This window comes from Magnolia sinica, chromosome 12 (genome assembly GCF_029962835.1).
Source record: "Magnolia sinica isolate HGM2019 chromosome 12, MsV1, whole genome shotgun sequence".
Taxonomy (NCBI): Eukaryota; Viridiplantae; Streptophyta; class Magnoliopsida; order Magnoliales; family Magnoliaceae; genus Magnolia; species Magnolia sinica.
Window position 1 is genome coordinate 50301469 of NC_080584.1, and position 16648 is coordinate 50318116.

At 38.1% G+C, this 16648-nt stretch overlaps 1 protein-coding gene across 1 annotated transcript; it reads right to left on the reverse strand.

The window, feature by feature from the left end:
* Window positions 1-1033: 1033 nt before the first annotated feature.
* On the reverse strand, window positions 1034-13608 carry LOC131221355 (N6-mAMP deaminase). Its single transcript, XM_058216600.1, has 11 exons — window positions 13445-13608; window positions 8541-8611; window positions 7561-7652; window positions 7415-7474; window positions 4518-4751; window positions 4364-4440; window positions 3808-3877; window positions 3592-3705; window positions 3408-3474; window positions 2423-2527; window positions 1034-1365 (listed from the first exon to the last, which is right to left on the reverse strand). Exons 1-11 carry the CDS (start codon window positions 13555-13557, stop codon window positions 1247-1249), a joined length of 1122 nt encoding a protein of 373 aa, XP_058072583.1. The 5' UTR covers window positions 13558-13608; the 3' UTR covers window positions 1034-1246.
* Between the last annotated feature and the right edge of the window lie 3040 nt (window positions 13609-16648).

The window sequence follows — 16648 nt, forward strand, 5'->3', positions numbered from 1 at the left end:
TAATTTATTGTACTTTTTTAAAAATGTCAGTGAACATTAGGAAAATGGTAGAATTTTTCAATGGAACTTCAGGGTTTGTTAAAAAATACTTAAATCATATCATCTCGAAAAAGAAGTGTACATAATTAGTTTCCTTTGTATAAGGTCATAAGTTATACGTTGTCTAACTAAACTAATGCAACTATATTCAAATTGAATGCATAACATTTACAGTGTGTGATGATCATTTCATCAAACACTCCTAAACACTTCAAAATTAGTCTTAATTGACAACTAGTTGAAGGAAATTTTTTTTTTTTATAAATAAAATTAAAAATAATTTTTATATTGATTTTTAATTAAAAATTATTTTTATTTTTTGAAAATTGACAAGGACTTGACAAATTAGTGGATCAACCCTCATACATGCTTAATTTCATATTTGGATTTAGAGTGCAACATTGCAAGCAATTTGGAAGAAATTGAGAAAATTTCAAAATTTCTCTAATTTTCTCCAAATCAGACCGCCTACACTTCAATTTCGAAATTATAATGCATGTGATGATCATTTCATCAAATACTTTTAAATACCTCGAAATTAGACCCAATTGACAATTGGTTGAAAGGAAAATTCAAAAAAAAAAAAAAAAACAACTATGGAAAACATAAAGAACCAATGGATATCGAAATCAAAGCTTGAACTTCATAATTTTTCATGCAAAATATGAAGAACCAATGGATTTATAACAATTTAACACTGATTTAACACAATTTCAACAAAAAAAGGGATCCAAAATTGAAAATACTCACTGGATCGAACGTGTTAGACATGTAACAAGGCAGTAGAGTTTTGAACCATCCACAAGGGTTTCCTCTTTCAAAACGAACACACCTTTATTTTCTTTTTTTACTTTTGTATAAAATATAATGCACTCCTTTATACAGGAGCAATCAAGCTTACTCCTTTCATTTCTATGTGAGATGAAAACAAGCTTTGACAAAACCACTAAGCAAACTGAATATGATATCACCAAAAACATTGTGTAAAACCTACTTTAGTAATAAAACCCTACAACGCATGAAATTTGCATTGAAACACTTGGTGTCAATACAGAATAATTCAAGAATCAAAATTACAATGTCGAATATTTCTACAGCCGAAGCAACCATCCAAATCTCATCTCATCAAACAAGACTTGTAGAAGACAGAAGAACAACTAACATACTTCTATGAAAAATTACCATCTCTAGCTCCATGAGTTAAATCTCATTGCATGCTCGAGGCAGAATCAAACATCTCTTTTAGAGCCTTCTTTACACCATCATCCGCAAAGATGAATTCAACTGCATTTCTCGCCAGCTGAAACATTTCATCCTTGCCTAGTCCTTCATATATCAAGAAGTAGAAAAACTAGATCACTATCTTCTAAGGATGAGCCTTGGTGTTTTAATTTTTAATTTTTAATTAATTAATTATTATTTATTATTATTATTTTTTAAAAAATGACAATGGGTGTCCCCACCCCTTTTTAAGGTGTTGCGAACCACGTGCATCAGGTAAAGCACGGGGAGGATAATTGAACTCGTGCCTGTAGGGAGCAAACCCAGACAGTAGCCATTCGCCCAAACCCCGGGCGGGTATGATTGGCCTTTTCATTTTAAGCGTTTAGAGAGAACAAAAAAGGCAATTAATCAAGAAGGGTGTGAGAGGTGATTCAAGACAGAAGTGCCAACATGATACATACACATGATCTTGGCCAGTCATCAGGTGGACTTCCCAACCCCAAATAGCAGACCAGTCCACTTATGAAGTGGGTCACATATGGATGCTGAATTCGACAATCATTCCTTTTCTCCAACAGCCATTTTTCCAACGAGAAAAACTTCAATACTTTGGCAAGTGTAATGGATGATATGGAGGCACATAGAAATTACTTAGAAATTGCACACATGGCATACAAGCAGTCAAATTAAATAGTCCAAATTATGGTACCCAGCTTAGATGTATCATGAACCAAAAGTTATGCTTATTTGATTATCCAACTACTGGATTTGTGGAAATTTATTGGACAGTTAAAAATGGAAATTATTCAATGGTCCCATTTCCACAAATAAGCGTCCACAAATCAGAGGTTAGGATTGTTCAACCAATCTGATCTTGTTATTGTTACTTGGCGACAGTGAGCTGCACAATCTAGTCAGTTTTGTTTGAGTTAACATATGCAACGTGTACAATTCCTGAGTGCCTGCATATCAAGCGTCATCATATGCAGCCTGAATATAATATAACACCTCTTTTCCCATACATTTGTGGACCATCTAATCATTGGATGTTGGGGTGTGTTCATGGTGTGCCCAACTGATGACTGGCTGAGATCATGCACACATGAACCATGATCGTACATGTCGTGAATTGCCTCAGTAACATGTATAATATCCGTACCAAAAGTCGAAGCAGCAAGCTTGTATTCCTGAGAAAGGCTGGTAGAGAATACCCCTGGGTCATCGGTGCACAGGATCAACGGATGCTTTGCTTTGTAAAGATCAACTGCATGAACAAATTATATATTTGTGTTGTTACTAAAAACAATATGGGAAGTTCTAAATAATGTGGAAACATATGCTACAACATACTTGCAGTGACATTTTATATAAGCAGAAATCTAAACTGAGGACAACAACTAATTTCATCATGTGGTTTAAATGGGATAGTGGTCCATTATCCCAACCATTCATTGGGTGTGTTTTGCTCAAGTTGGAACACTATCCATGGATCGCATTGCCGGTTCTTTCCCATTCACTGATGCTAGTTGCCAATGGTCTCTTTTAACATCATTTGTAAGCTATCAAAAGGCTAAGATAGTCCTATCAGTAGCAATTTTGTACTGTTGACCCACCCAACAAATGGCTTGATCATGGACTAATGGACCATTATGCCATGTGTCAGGAGGTCAAACAAGAAGCACCAATGCTCTGGTGGACCAAATATATAACCTGAGCTTTGCTAAGCGCACGGGGTGTGTGCAACAAAGCTCGTGCATATGCCACACATGTGCCAGCATGGCACAATAGGTCCGAGCTCAAATCCATCCATCAGAACAGCACCATTACATTGATGCCCAGTCCAAGAATCAGATTGATCCACTTGTCAGGTGGGCCACAGTTAGCAAAACAAACGTACGGCTCTGAAAAACTTGGCTGAAGTTTCCTTGCCCATCCACCCATTTCCAATATTGGGGCCCACGTGCTGAGTAAATCAGATCTATTTTTGGCAAAACATGTAGAATGTCGGAGTAACTTGATGGATGGATTAGATTTTGCATCTATGTGCCATGCTGGCATATGTAACGTGTGGCGTGTACATGAGCTTCAGTGCGCGCCTAGCAAAGCACATATAACCTTTACAGAAAGGGAACAAAAGACCGAACCGAAATGATGATCATCTATGCAAGAAACTGTTTCAGTCCTGATATTGGATGTCAAACAAATCTCCACCTACATGAGTATTTTGAAAAGCATAGCCATGAGACTGAAGCAAAATAGGCATAAATGCAAGCAACAAGTATTATAAAGAAAACTGTGGAGGAAAAAGAGGATAACACAAAATTTAACTGGAATCTTAGATAATTTCAATTGTCTCCAATCTTCATCTTCAAAACAAATGGCATGGCCTATCCTTTGCGGTTGGAATTCGAGCATTGCTTGGACTTCCTTCTGTTTAGGCACCTAAATGTACTAAGTTGTGAAAATAAACTAGTCAGCGTACATAAAATGGCAATGAAGATTGATTCCAAGATGAATTCATGCTGCTCGGAATGCCTCACACACCTCTCCACAATGAAGAGATATAGGAAGGCCTTGTTCTTTGGCAAACTCCAATGCTGGGAGAAAGGTTTGCCTGTGACACGATGCAAACAAAATGACGGCAAGTCGTATTTTTTTTGTGATTCATAGCATGAGAAATACAACTTGCTCTATAGAAGTTCTATGAAGTGCGGTCCCCGCAATACACGTGACCAACATGGATGGTGATACCATTGATTTGTTGAGTGGCCATAAGGATAAGTCATAGTCCAGAGATAGCAATTAGAGCACAACCCCATTTGACAATTGGGAGTTTCACCCATCAGACGTGTACCTTTCTTCAATTTTCTACATTGATTTGCCACCAATCAGATGGCTACAGTAGTCGATCACCTTCCTTTTTACAATATGGCTCATCCACTTGATGGTCCACCAAAGCAACAGTACCGATCGCCATTCAGTGTCCAGGGCATTGTGGAGATGTTTCAGGGAGCACTTCATGGAGCACCATGAAGGGTGCACATTATCTCCCCTTCACATCATACATTTAGCTGATATCATAGCTCATGTGAGGAAGTACCATTCACCCACAACAGGATTGCCGGAGAGGTCAATACCAATGACTCCCAAATCCTTCATTTCCAACGCCAGCTGAACCTGTCCAAAAGGAAAAATCTTAGATGAGTGGATCTCCAAGGCAATGAAAACTTACATATCGCATTCCTCTGACATACTGTTTCCATTGCTGATGCAGTGGTCTCACGGCGGTCAATGCTAAGAAGAAGGCGCACGTATATTTTTCTTCTATGTTTTCTGTCATATGCATCATTTGTATGTGGAGTCTCTGAGAAGTTTTCGGTGCTCTCATTAGAAGGAATGAAACAAACATCAACTGCATCTACAGTCCTCAAACCTTCAACCACTGCTTCCATGTAAGATCGTTTGCTCATTCCAATTGCTTCATTCTTCTGCAATTTAGGGAACAAGATATTCACTCATTCAAATGCCAACAATCATCAGAGAAGGGCTAGACTAAAATGTGTGTTTAACATAATTCAGAGAAGTTGTGGCAACTCATCCACCTTATAGATGGGTATAAATGCATGCTAATCCAGACTGTCCAAAAAATGTGCTTCACCACTGAGTATAGCCAAAAATATACTGATCAGACAATCTTAACTGTCTGATTCCTCCCATTGAATATGAATAGATTACCATTATCTCTATAGCCGTCCATTTAATGGGCACCAATCAGATGTTAAGATTTTGGACCATGCTCCTCAATGAGGCCCACGATTTGCAACAACTCGCTTTGTAGCTACTCATCCACCAAAAACGCGGCACACATGCATGCTAATCAGGACCATCCAAATACTGGGCCCCATCATGGATAGAGCATAGGTAAAAATCAGTGAACAAATGATTTTAACTGTCTGATTTCTCCCATTGAATATGACCGCTGAGCATCAAGGTGTCCCGTATCGGTATCGGTTGGCGTAACGGTGCCCTCCGAAACCGATACGGATACGGGGGAGTAACGGCGATACGGGGGCGTAACGGCCCGTAACGGCGCAATTTTTTTTTTTGCTAAAAAAATATGAAAAAATATGGATTAAATCCAGAATATTCTAAGCATTCCAAATATGCATTCATTTATAAATTGGAACATGTTTATGGTAGTGTAACGGTCCACTCTTTGGTAAGAAGTTGTATCGGCCTGTCTGATTAATTTTTTAACCAGGTAACTTGAATTTGACTAAAAAATTCATATATTTAATTTTTTAAATATGTAATTTATATACTTAACATCTTGATATCATTTCTCCCAATAGTTCTTTAAAAAAATGAAATTAAATTCAGGTAGATGGCGTTGCCAATTTGGGGCTGACTTGGAGGACCAATTTATTCTCCAAATCAGCCTCAAATTCATGCCATTTATTGTCATTATCCCACTTATAAATTGGTGGATGTTTATTGGATAGTGAATCATAAAAAAAAAAAAAAAAAAAAAATCAAAAGGCCCTATTTTTAAAAATAAAAGTTCACAAATTAACAATTAAAACTATTCAAATAATTTAATTTTGGCATTGTGAGTTAGCAATTGCAGTCCATAATTTAATTGTCAAATTTCAAGTTAATATATGTCTCGTGTACAATTTTTTAAGGCTTGAATTAGGAGGGACTCAGATGTAAAGTGCAACACACATGTCAAAGTTTTTTGGGCCTCACCCGTGATGAATGTGTTATATCTACACCATCCATCCATTTTGCTAAATAATTTTAGAGCATGAGCCCAAAAATGAGGCACATCCAAAGCTCGTGTGGATTGCACTGTAAGAAACAATAATAATTAAATGTTCACCGTTAAAAATTTATTGGGGGCTAAAAAAGTTTTAGATCAAGCTAACATGTGTGTTTTCCCTTCATCCACGTCAATGTAACTCAATTAACAGTTTAGATTGAAAATAAACATTACAGTGGACTTTAGGAAAATTTTAATGGTAAGTATTCTATAACCACTATTTCCTATGGTGTGGTCCACCTGAGATTTTGATATTACTATTTTTTTGAATCCTGACTTAAAATGACGTGGCAAAATGGATGGACGATATGGATAAAATATATACATTACGGTGAGGCCCACTCGGGTCTGATCTGATTGGATGGAAAATAAACGTTACCGTGCACCCTAAAAATCATTTAACCGTGAAAATCATTATGCCTGCTGCTATTTTGGTGTGGTCCAGATGATCTCTGGATATAATTCATTTTTTCGCTGGTGCTCTAAAATGATCTCTGAAAATAGGTGAACGGTGTAGATGTAATAAATACATCACTGTCGAGCCCATATAACTTTGATCTCCTTTTGAACCGTTCGTACAACTCGGAGCTCGAGGAGTGTCAGCGCTCGTCTTTTGCGTGACACGTACCCACGGCAGTCAGCCGCTGCAAATAAATTTTAAAAAAAAAGGAGAGAGAGGGAAACGAAAAGAAAAAAAAAAGGGAAAGAAAGAAAAGAAAAAGAGGGAAAGAAGAGATTGAGAGAGAGAGAGCGAGAGAGAGAGTGGGAGAGAGAGGAAGAAGAAGAAGAAGATCAGGAAGCAGCCGGGCGCAGCCGCAGCCGCTCGAGAAGAAGAAGAAGAAGAAGAAGAAAAGAAAGGAAAAAAAGGTATGGTTTTTTTTTTTTTTTTTTTCAGGGCCCCATAACAGCCGTTACGGGTCTGTAACGGCCGTTATGGCCCGTAACGGCCGTTACGGTCACAGAATTCCATAACGGCCGTTTCGACCCTGTATCGCGTAACGGGTCCCACCGTTACCGTTACGTATCGGCCGTTACGGCCGATACGTAACCGATTTGGGATACCCTGCTGAGCATATTCTTTCTAGTCATCCATTTGATAGACACCAGTCGGATGGTAAGTATCATTCGATCCGTGTGATTCTTCAACCATGCTCCATCCACCATGATGCCCACAATTTGGATGCTCCAGATTGGCATGCATGTGTGCCTCACGTACAGTGGAAAAGTATAACATGGTTGTTGCAGACACATTCTAGTTTAGCACCATCAAAGAAACACATGCTAAGAGAAAAAAAGAAATAAATAAACTCAGTTACACGAATGGAATACCTTCGGAGTTGTTCGTAGCTCCAGATAGACAACATTCTCAGCAGCAAAATCTTCAATGACCTATTACAGAAATAAACAGTGAATCAAAAATACTCTCAAAATTGTGTGGGGCTTGTTCAAGCTTCATAACTGCACATTCACCATACTTCCTTGGTGATTCTTGTGACGGTTGTATGGTCAGTTGTTAGTATGCGAATCAAATCAAACAGCTTGAAGCACTCGGGCAAACAGCGATCATCTGTGTAAAGAGAATAAGGAAAACTGTAGTTGTTAACTGTGAGTTATAACTAGAGGACTGATCTGTATATAAAACAAGAAATGGCTTATATCTTTGCAGTGCAATTTTGTAAAGAGGAATTATAAGGTTCTGACGCATCAACCACCGAATTATGTCTATCTGCAGACCAAATATCAGAGATTTACAACTGTCCCATCGGCATTTTGAGGCATGGCCCATCCAGGGCATGGTATGCCGTAAAGGCCGTTACATTAAGGTAACAGTGGCAACCATTACACGTTATGAGGTCGTAACAGTTGTAACAGCTATTATGAATTTTTATTTTTATTTTTTAAATGACCAGTAACTGCCATTAATGGCCTGTTACGCTTCCTTGTAAAGGCCATAACAGCCCTGTAATGGTCTATGACAGGGTGAATACAAGTTTTTTGGATGTTTTTTTTTCAGCACTATGGAGCAAATACAACTTTTGCGGATATTTTGCCTTCAATAAAATAAAATAAAATAAATAAATAAATAAAACCATAACAGGCGTTACAGGGGCCGTAACAGCCGTTATGACCTGTACTGTAAAGGTAACAGTGGTGGCCATTATGGCCACCGTTACCATTACAGAATACCTTGATCCAGGGTTGATCATATGATTCATATCATATCAATGGTCATATCACAAAAGCATGGACCCACCCCTATGGACATAGGGAACAATGTACATACCTTTTGAGCATAATATTACACACTTCCTCTCAAATACATATAAACCTAGAGGGCTTAATGTTTCATGTTTCTTTTTAAGTAAGAAAAATCACATGCTTTACACCAGAAATATGTTCAAAGTAAGCAAAACAATTGAGAAAAGTAAGAAAGGCCAATAAAATGCATACGTACTTTTCAAAATTACATGCTCCACATCAGAAAAAACTATGACACCCTTTTCACCCAAGGCTTTTGCAAGTTCTCTGCAAAGAGAAGGTTCAAGAAGAACAGACATGTAAATAGGCAAATTCATCATGCTGTACATTTTCTATAAGACAACAATTCAGTAAATAGTTTAGCTCTAAATTTTCAAATTAAGGTCAATCAAATAACATCTTAGACCTTTTTAAAATATTCAATTTAGACAATTGACATTTGACATGGTGGGCAGAGTGCATCACACGTTTAAAATGCACATGATACCACTTGGGCAGTGAAACCACTGCACCTTGGGTCCATCCTTTGTCTTTTTCCCTTGATTAAGTGCTGTTTTCAAAATCTACATGACATAGATCCTTCACCATTATACCCAGAGGGATGCAGGGAACATACAGTTTGAAGTAATTGCATTCCACAATAGGAATCTGTTAATATTTCCAATTAGTAATGTTTTTTTTTTTTTTCCCCTTCTAAATGTTTTTTTCTCTCTCCTAAGTAAGAATGAAAATTTAGTGACGTGTATATGATGTATAACAGTATAAGTAGTTGCAATGATTGGTAATTCAATTACGGTTTATCTGTGGAAATTAGACATGACTTAGCAAGGCTAATCAATAGGCTAGGTAGAGATTATTAAACATAACCAGTGGCTGCTCTGTTTGTGCTTAGTAAGCTTGGCTTGTCTGCCACTGCATGCAGTAGACCTTAACCGTTTGCAAATTCTCCTTTGCAGATAGCGCGCGATAGTTAGGCTAACATGCAGCATGGGTCATGACCTTGTTGCAATGTTAGTGGTGTTTGGTAAAAATGCATCAGTGGGTTCCTTGATATTTGTCCAGCGGACTGCTGGAGCATTTCCTTTCTATTTTCGGTGCAATGGTGGTACATGCAATGTTTTATGCATGTGCCATTATGCTCAGCGGGCCTGTATAACAATGCATGCTCTAGAACCAAACTATTCAAAAATTCCCCTTTGTGGGATGAGTGCAATGGTTGGGTTAACATGAATCGTTGGCATGTAAGTATGCCCACGAACATCGATTGATGTGATATGATAAAAAGATTGATTTTGACCCTCCATGTGTATGTGACTCATGCTCAATGGCATATGCCTCATAACTTCAATCCATAGCAGTTCTTTGCTTGCTTGCCCTTTCGGGTGCATGTGTAATGGTTGGCTGGGGGTTAATCATTGTGGGGACTGTATTGTCATGCAAGTGTTGTCAATGTCAGCCTCTGCAATGGCCAGCTCCCAAGAGGCTGTGTAAAGAGAAATGTTGATGTCTTTTGGGAAGACGATCATAAAACTTGTGCCAAACTGCCAATAAACCTTTAAAATGCCAACCCAAATTGCCAAAAGAATGCTAAGATGATGATAAGGAAGACGAATTGCCTTTGAGAATATACACATTTTACTCACAGTCCAAATTCAAGATGATTATTAACTGATTCCAATAAAAGGTAAATGGTCCACACATGATGCCCATATATGAATTGGATGACGGGAGGTAATATACAATGCTCAGCCCAAGAGCTTCTACAACAAACTCGGGTTTTCAGTATGTGGTATGTACACATTGGGCCAAATGGTTTTGTGATCTGAAACATTGATATGAGTGGACATAATTCTGGTGGTCCACACTCCAAAAATCTCCCAAATGAGAAAATCCAAAGCCTAGATCTTTAAGAAAGAAATGACATAACAGTTCATTTCCAACCAATAAAAAACCAAAGAATCAATGGCTAGAATTTCTATTCTGGGTAGCTTTTGTGCATGAATCATCCAATGCAACATGCACAGCATCAACAGTTTGGATCACCAAACCATGGGCCTACTAGTATAAAGTGAAAACACAAGTATACTGAAGAAATTACCAGTCCAAACATTGGGGAATACCTCTAAATAGTGAGGACACTAGAAGCATAAATGTAAATCCATATTTCCCAAATTTTAGGCATGGGTACGGATTACTTTACATGATGATACCATGAGAAATTCTTAGGAGTTTAAAGAACAAACGCAATATGATGCTATATGGGCAGCATCATATTGACTATGGTACCCCAAGCATATATAAGTTTCCGGTTATCCTTAATCCCATTCCATATATAATGTTTATTCTTAAAACTTCTTGACATGTTTGATCATGACTGATGACTACGAGGATAAGTGTAACTATCACAATGGAAGTTATTATTCAACTAGTAAAACAACTAACGCAGATGATGATTTAAACTTTATATGAGAAATAAGATGCAATCATAAAGAGAGAGAAAATCTTCGAAAAGAAACGTAAAAATCAATGAAGAAAATGAATCCATATTGAGGTCAAGATTGGGATGTATGTATACCAAGTGTACTAAGGATACAGATGCACCTAGAAATTCTGTGCGTAGCATACATTTTCTGAACTCAAATTAAACCAACTAAATGGTGGAACCCATTGTCGGTAGGCCAGTCCCAGAATCATATTGATCAAACAATCCTAACCTCCGATCATCAACACTAGTTAGTTGAAATTGGAATATGTTCCTTTTTATTTTCTTTTTATTTTCTTTTTTTAACCATCTAATAAATGTGCACCAATCCAATAGTTGGATGACCAAATATGCCTTTTTTTTTTTTGGTTCATACTAAACATGGACCTATAATTCAACAGTTTAATTTGAATTACTTGTATGCCACTTATGCAATTTCCAAGTAATTTCCACCTGTCTATCATCCATCACACTCTGCCAGAGTATCCAACTTTTTCTCCATTTACCACACATTTTTTCTTTTGGTGATAACCCATGGAGAAGGGTACAACCAGAATTGAAAACTAAGGCCCTGTTTGGACACACCCAAAATCGGAATATCATCAAAACACATCCCAACCATGCAGTTTGTGTGGAAGAGGAACTGTTTGGCTATCCAGTAAAATGTGGCTAGTGGGATGCACTAATGCTCGCATTCGCATAACATGCTCCAAGACAAGATAACAATCACCAGTCCTGGCCCATTATCATCTCATCCTCATTTTGTGGGGTGCTCCTCGCATTCCATAGACATTCCAAACAAGCAAATGAGAATGGAACCTAATGCACACATTCTGTAGAGGAGATTCCATTCAGCACTAAACACCACCACCCACAAGATGCAACCATCTTATTACCTGGAATCATAATAAGAATGAACCCGAAATCATCCATATGCATTCTAAACCACATTTGCATCCACATTTCATGGATAATTCAAACCGGCCCTAAAGTATCAAGATGACCTTAAGGCCAAAAGGTAGATAGTCTGTAGAAGTGCCCTAAACTCTGGTTCACAGGCCGCCTGCTCTTTAGAATTGGAACCGTTAACGCAATTACCCCACATCCCACATGTGGACGCTCTGCACATGTGTATAAGAAAATGACCACTTTCCCTTTTTAGCCCATCACTCTTTCCTTTTCTTTCAAATCTCTATATTAGGAAATTTCATCTTTCTTTCATATCGTTATGTAATTTTAAAATTTTCTTATTTAGGCACTCTTAATTACAATACTTTGTTATTTAGGTGCTTTCATATTTTCTTAGATATTGGCTAGTTAGGAATTCTATCTTTAGATTTCATACCTTTTATTACAGATTGTAAGGTTTGATTATAAATAAGGCATATGGCCTATGGAATAAGACAAGTTAGATGACATTCTCTTTTATGAAATTCTCTCTTTCTTTCTTTTTTCTCTACGATAACTGGGGGGGGGGGAGTCTTGCATTCGTGATCTCTAGCATTTGGCTAGAGGATTGTTGGGTCTTTCCCACAATTTCTTCTTTTCTTATTGATTTATTTGCTTCCCCTTTAGGGTTTGCATTAATTCGGCACCACCATGATGGTCAGTTGTGAGAAAATGCGGCCTACTGGACGAACCAGTGCCCCCAACCAACAAAGGGGTATGGTTTGCGGTTCACAAGGAAACTCCAATCAATCAATGGGGACCATCAATGGGGCACAGATTGCATGGTGACCCTACCACCACCGACCTCCATGGTGGCAGGACTCCGTGGGACCCACCATGATGTATGTGTTTTATTCATGCTGTCCATCCATTTTGCCAGCTCCATTTAGGCCATGAGCTGAAAATTGAAGCATGTCCAAAGCTAAAGTGGACCACACCACAGGAAACAGTGGGGATAACAACGCCCACCATTGAAACCTTCCTAGGGCCCACAGTGATGTTTATTTGTCATCCAACCTATTCACAAGGTCACACAGACCTGGATGAAGGGAAAACACAAAATATCAGCTTGATCCAAAACTTCCGTGGCCCCCAAGAAGTTTTCAACAGTAGGTGTTCCACCCCACTGTTTCCTGCGTTGTGGTCCACTTGAGCTTTGGATACGCTTCAATTTTGGGCTCATGGCCTAAAATAAGTTAGAAAAATGGATGGACGGACTGGATAAAACACATACATCACAGTGGGCCCCACAGAGTCCTTCCACCAAGGAGTTCAGTCACCACGCACTCTGCGTTCCCAGGAATGAGCCATCCATAACAGAGACCATAGGATGAACGGGCACAGCCTCAATGGCAGCCCCAGATAAAGTCCCAGGGACTACAGTTTCGCGTAGTCCTCGGGACTTTCATGGAGACTTCTATTGGTTAAGATTCTTGGAAATGTCATTGATACACCCTATATTTTAAACTTTTGGTAATAGAATCGTACTAACTTGCGGATATGTATAACCAAAAGTGGAAAGTGTGGGTGTGTTTATTAAACAGAGTGGGTGTAGAAAATCGCCCCTCAAAAGCCCAAATGCAAATGAAATGAGAAAGAAGACACCCAAATGAAAAGGAGAGAGAGAGAGAGAGAGAGAGAGAGAGAGAGAGAGAGAGAGAGAGAGATACAGAAGAGTAGAGTCTCTGACGGAGCCGTTGAGGTGAGCGTGGAGTTCGATCTTCGGTACACCTACATACCATTCCATTCCCTCCCCTCCTGCCTTCGAATCCTCTTCTCCCATATCTCTCTCTCTCTCTCTCTCTCTCTCTCTCTCAGACGGGTAGCTGAGGAATTATATCTGTCGCGAGGACCACCTCTATTAAAGAAGGAAGAGTAGAAAATGGGGAAGTTGATACTCTGGCAGAGTATGACGGTTGATACACAAGCGCTCAAAACTTGTACACGTGGCATACAGGAACTCAAATTAAACCGACTAAACTGTGGAATCCACCGTCGCTAATCCACATTCCTGAAATCAAATGGATTGCGACTTGCCTGTAATAAGTGATATTTGGTCATCCATTTCTCAAGCTCATTTTGGGACACACCTACCTGAAGGAGATTTGGAGCTCAAATGATTCACAACACAAGAAATACAAGAAATGGTAGAAATTAAACCTCAACCATTGAAATCTTCCGAGTCCATCGGAGTTTTGGATCCAGTGGGTTGATTTTATTAATTTTCTTAAGGGTTATTTGTTTTTTCTTTTACCCTACAAATTATGGTAAATAAATATTTATTATTTAATTAAAGAATTCATGCCAGCCGCCTTATGATGTTGACGGCTACAATCATTAGATTTGCTTTGAGGGTAATACTATGGAGAGAATTAAAATTTATAAGACCTATGATGTATGTGATCGATTACATTCATCCATCCGTTTTATCACCTCATTTTAAAGCATGAGCTTAAAACCTTCCCAAGACTCACTGTGAGATCAATGGTCCGGATCAATGCATGATTTGCAACTGCAACAAACAGGTGGAGGTGGATGGTGACACTATTTAACTTCATGGGTGTCACTCAATACAATACATACGATGGATAATGCGCAGGCGCCAGGCATTGCACACATGGCCCACCACCATTAAAACCAAAACATGTAAGTTCTGGGACCCACTTTTTAGTGATAATCACACAAGATTTAAGACTTATATGTCGCTCCAAACCTCTGGTTAACGGGCATTTGTTTATTAAATTCGGGGTGGTGATGTTTCATCTTGGCCGTACATGAAAAATCACCAATGATTCATCTTACCGTCCATCTAAATTAGGGTAAACGATCTTTATATTTTAATTTCTCTGTTAAGCATATAGTTTTCTATTGGCGGCATTTCAATCATTACACTCTTTTGGCTTGCCTTACCATCATGAATCATGCCAAAATAACTTGCATGGAGATAATCCAAAATATGTACAAGAAAAGACATTCACTGGAATGTGTATGATTCTAAGGTCTGTTTGGTTGGTCGCAGTAACAGATATGATGTCTTAAATGAATTATATTATAAATCTTTATGGGCTCAGATCATTTATATGTTTCATCAATGTCATCCATTTATTTTGCCAGGTCATTTTAAGGAATGAGCTAAAAAAAAAATGGGACAAATCCTAAGTTCAAGTGGCCCACAATGGGAATAATGACGTCCACCGTCCAACCACAATTTTCTGTGGTGTGGTCCACCTGAGCTTTGAATTTGCCTCATACTTAGCTTCATCCCATAAAATATTTTTTAAAAAAATAAATAAATAAATGACATGAATATAACACATACATCATGGTGGGCCCATAGAGTTTTGCCTCAGAAAGAATTTTGTAACACTTTCAAAGTAGTGTAAAGCAAAAATCATCTTATACTTTTACCATCAATTACCACCATTTTACTCTCTTTTTTAATTAAAATTTTTTTTTTGCCACCATATAGCTATAATTAAATAGGAAGCATATTTCATTGGATCAATGGCAATGCTGCACTATTTATCTTGACTGGTCGTAGTGGAGACTCAGCTTATTCTACAACGGTTTGTTAATCCAGATGTTTAAACCCATGCTTTAATAGTAGTAATATTATGAACAATGTTTATCTTATAAAATCCATTTTGAAGTGTCCAAATCATGGGTTAATATTGATTAGCATTTCCAAAGCTTGAGGGGATGTTTCTCTTTAGGGTATTGAAGATCCCAATGCTGGGAATCCATTAAAAAAGATTAGCAACCCTATTGCAAAATACCACAAGAAATCAAAAGAAAATCGTAGTGTGATTCCCAAATCTCGGGCGATTCTCTCCTCATCGTCTGGCTGCTGATTGACAAAGTTAATTTGTTTGTTTCACACCTTTATAAAAGAGTGTCAATAGGTCAATTGCTACATAGTAAGAATTGTCTCCCCTAACTTTGAAAATGCATTCTACATTTGAAACAAGATTTTTGTTTGCCATCGCTGAAGGATCTTGTTATCAAGAGATATGTAGGTCTCGAAACCACCTAAAGACCTTTTAAGTACACTCACTACAATTGAAAGGAAGGAAGAAAACAAAACTCAAAGCTCAATTCTTTTAATTTGAGTTTACCTGCCTAACGTAAGCATCAGAGGGTCCGCAGCCATCATCGGCTCCTCCGTTGTCTACATCTTCTTATTTCTGTGTAGGTTTATTGGTGGGCTCACCTCTACGATTGATCACATTTGTCCAATCAGATTCTGACAATAACAAATCTTAATCATTCACATTGTGCATACATCAATAGATACAAAATTAGTCATAATACATCCAAATATCTAGATATGGAAAATGGGTTGGAATCCATTGGCCTTGACTGTATTGACCTGAAATTTGAATGGTTGAGTTACACAGGATGCAACATTTAATGGATGAATGGTTAAGACATGCACTGAGTCCACATGATGGATTGTTTATATTCAATGGTCAATGTTCACATAATTTAAGGTCTAGATTTGATGATTAGTGCCTTGAGTTGGATGGTCTTGATATGTCAATCATCATCCAAAGATCAATAGTCCATACTCAATAGATAGTGGAGATAATGACATCCCGTTGAAACCTTCCTAAGGCTCACATTGATGTTTATTTGTCATCCAACATGCTCGTAAGGGTGCACGGATATAGATAAGGAAAACACAAAAATTAGCTTGATGTAAAACTTCTATGCTCCTTAGGAATTTTTCAACTGTAAGTGTTTAATTCCCCATTGTTCTCATGGTGTGATCCGCTATAGATTTTTAAATTCTTCAAATTTGGGCTCATGCCCTCAAATGAGCTGGTAAATTGGATGGATGGCATCACCTGTGGGCCCGCATAATTTACTTAGTT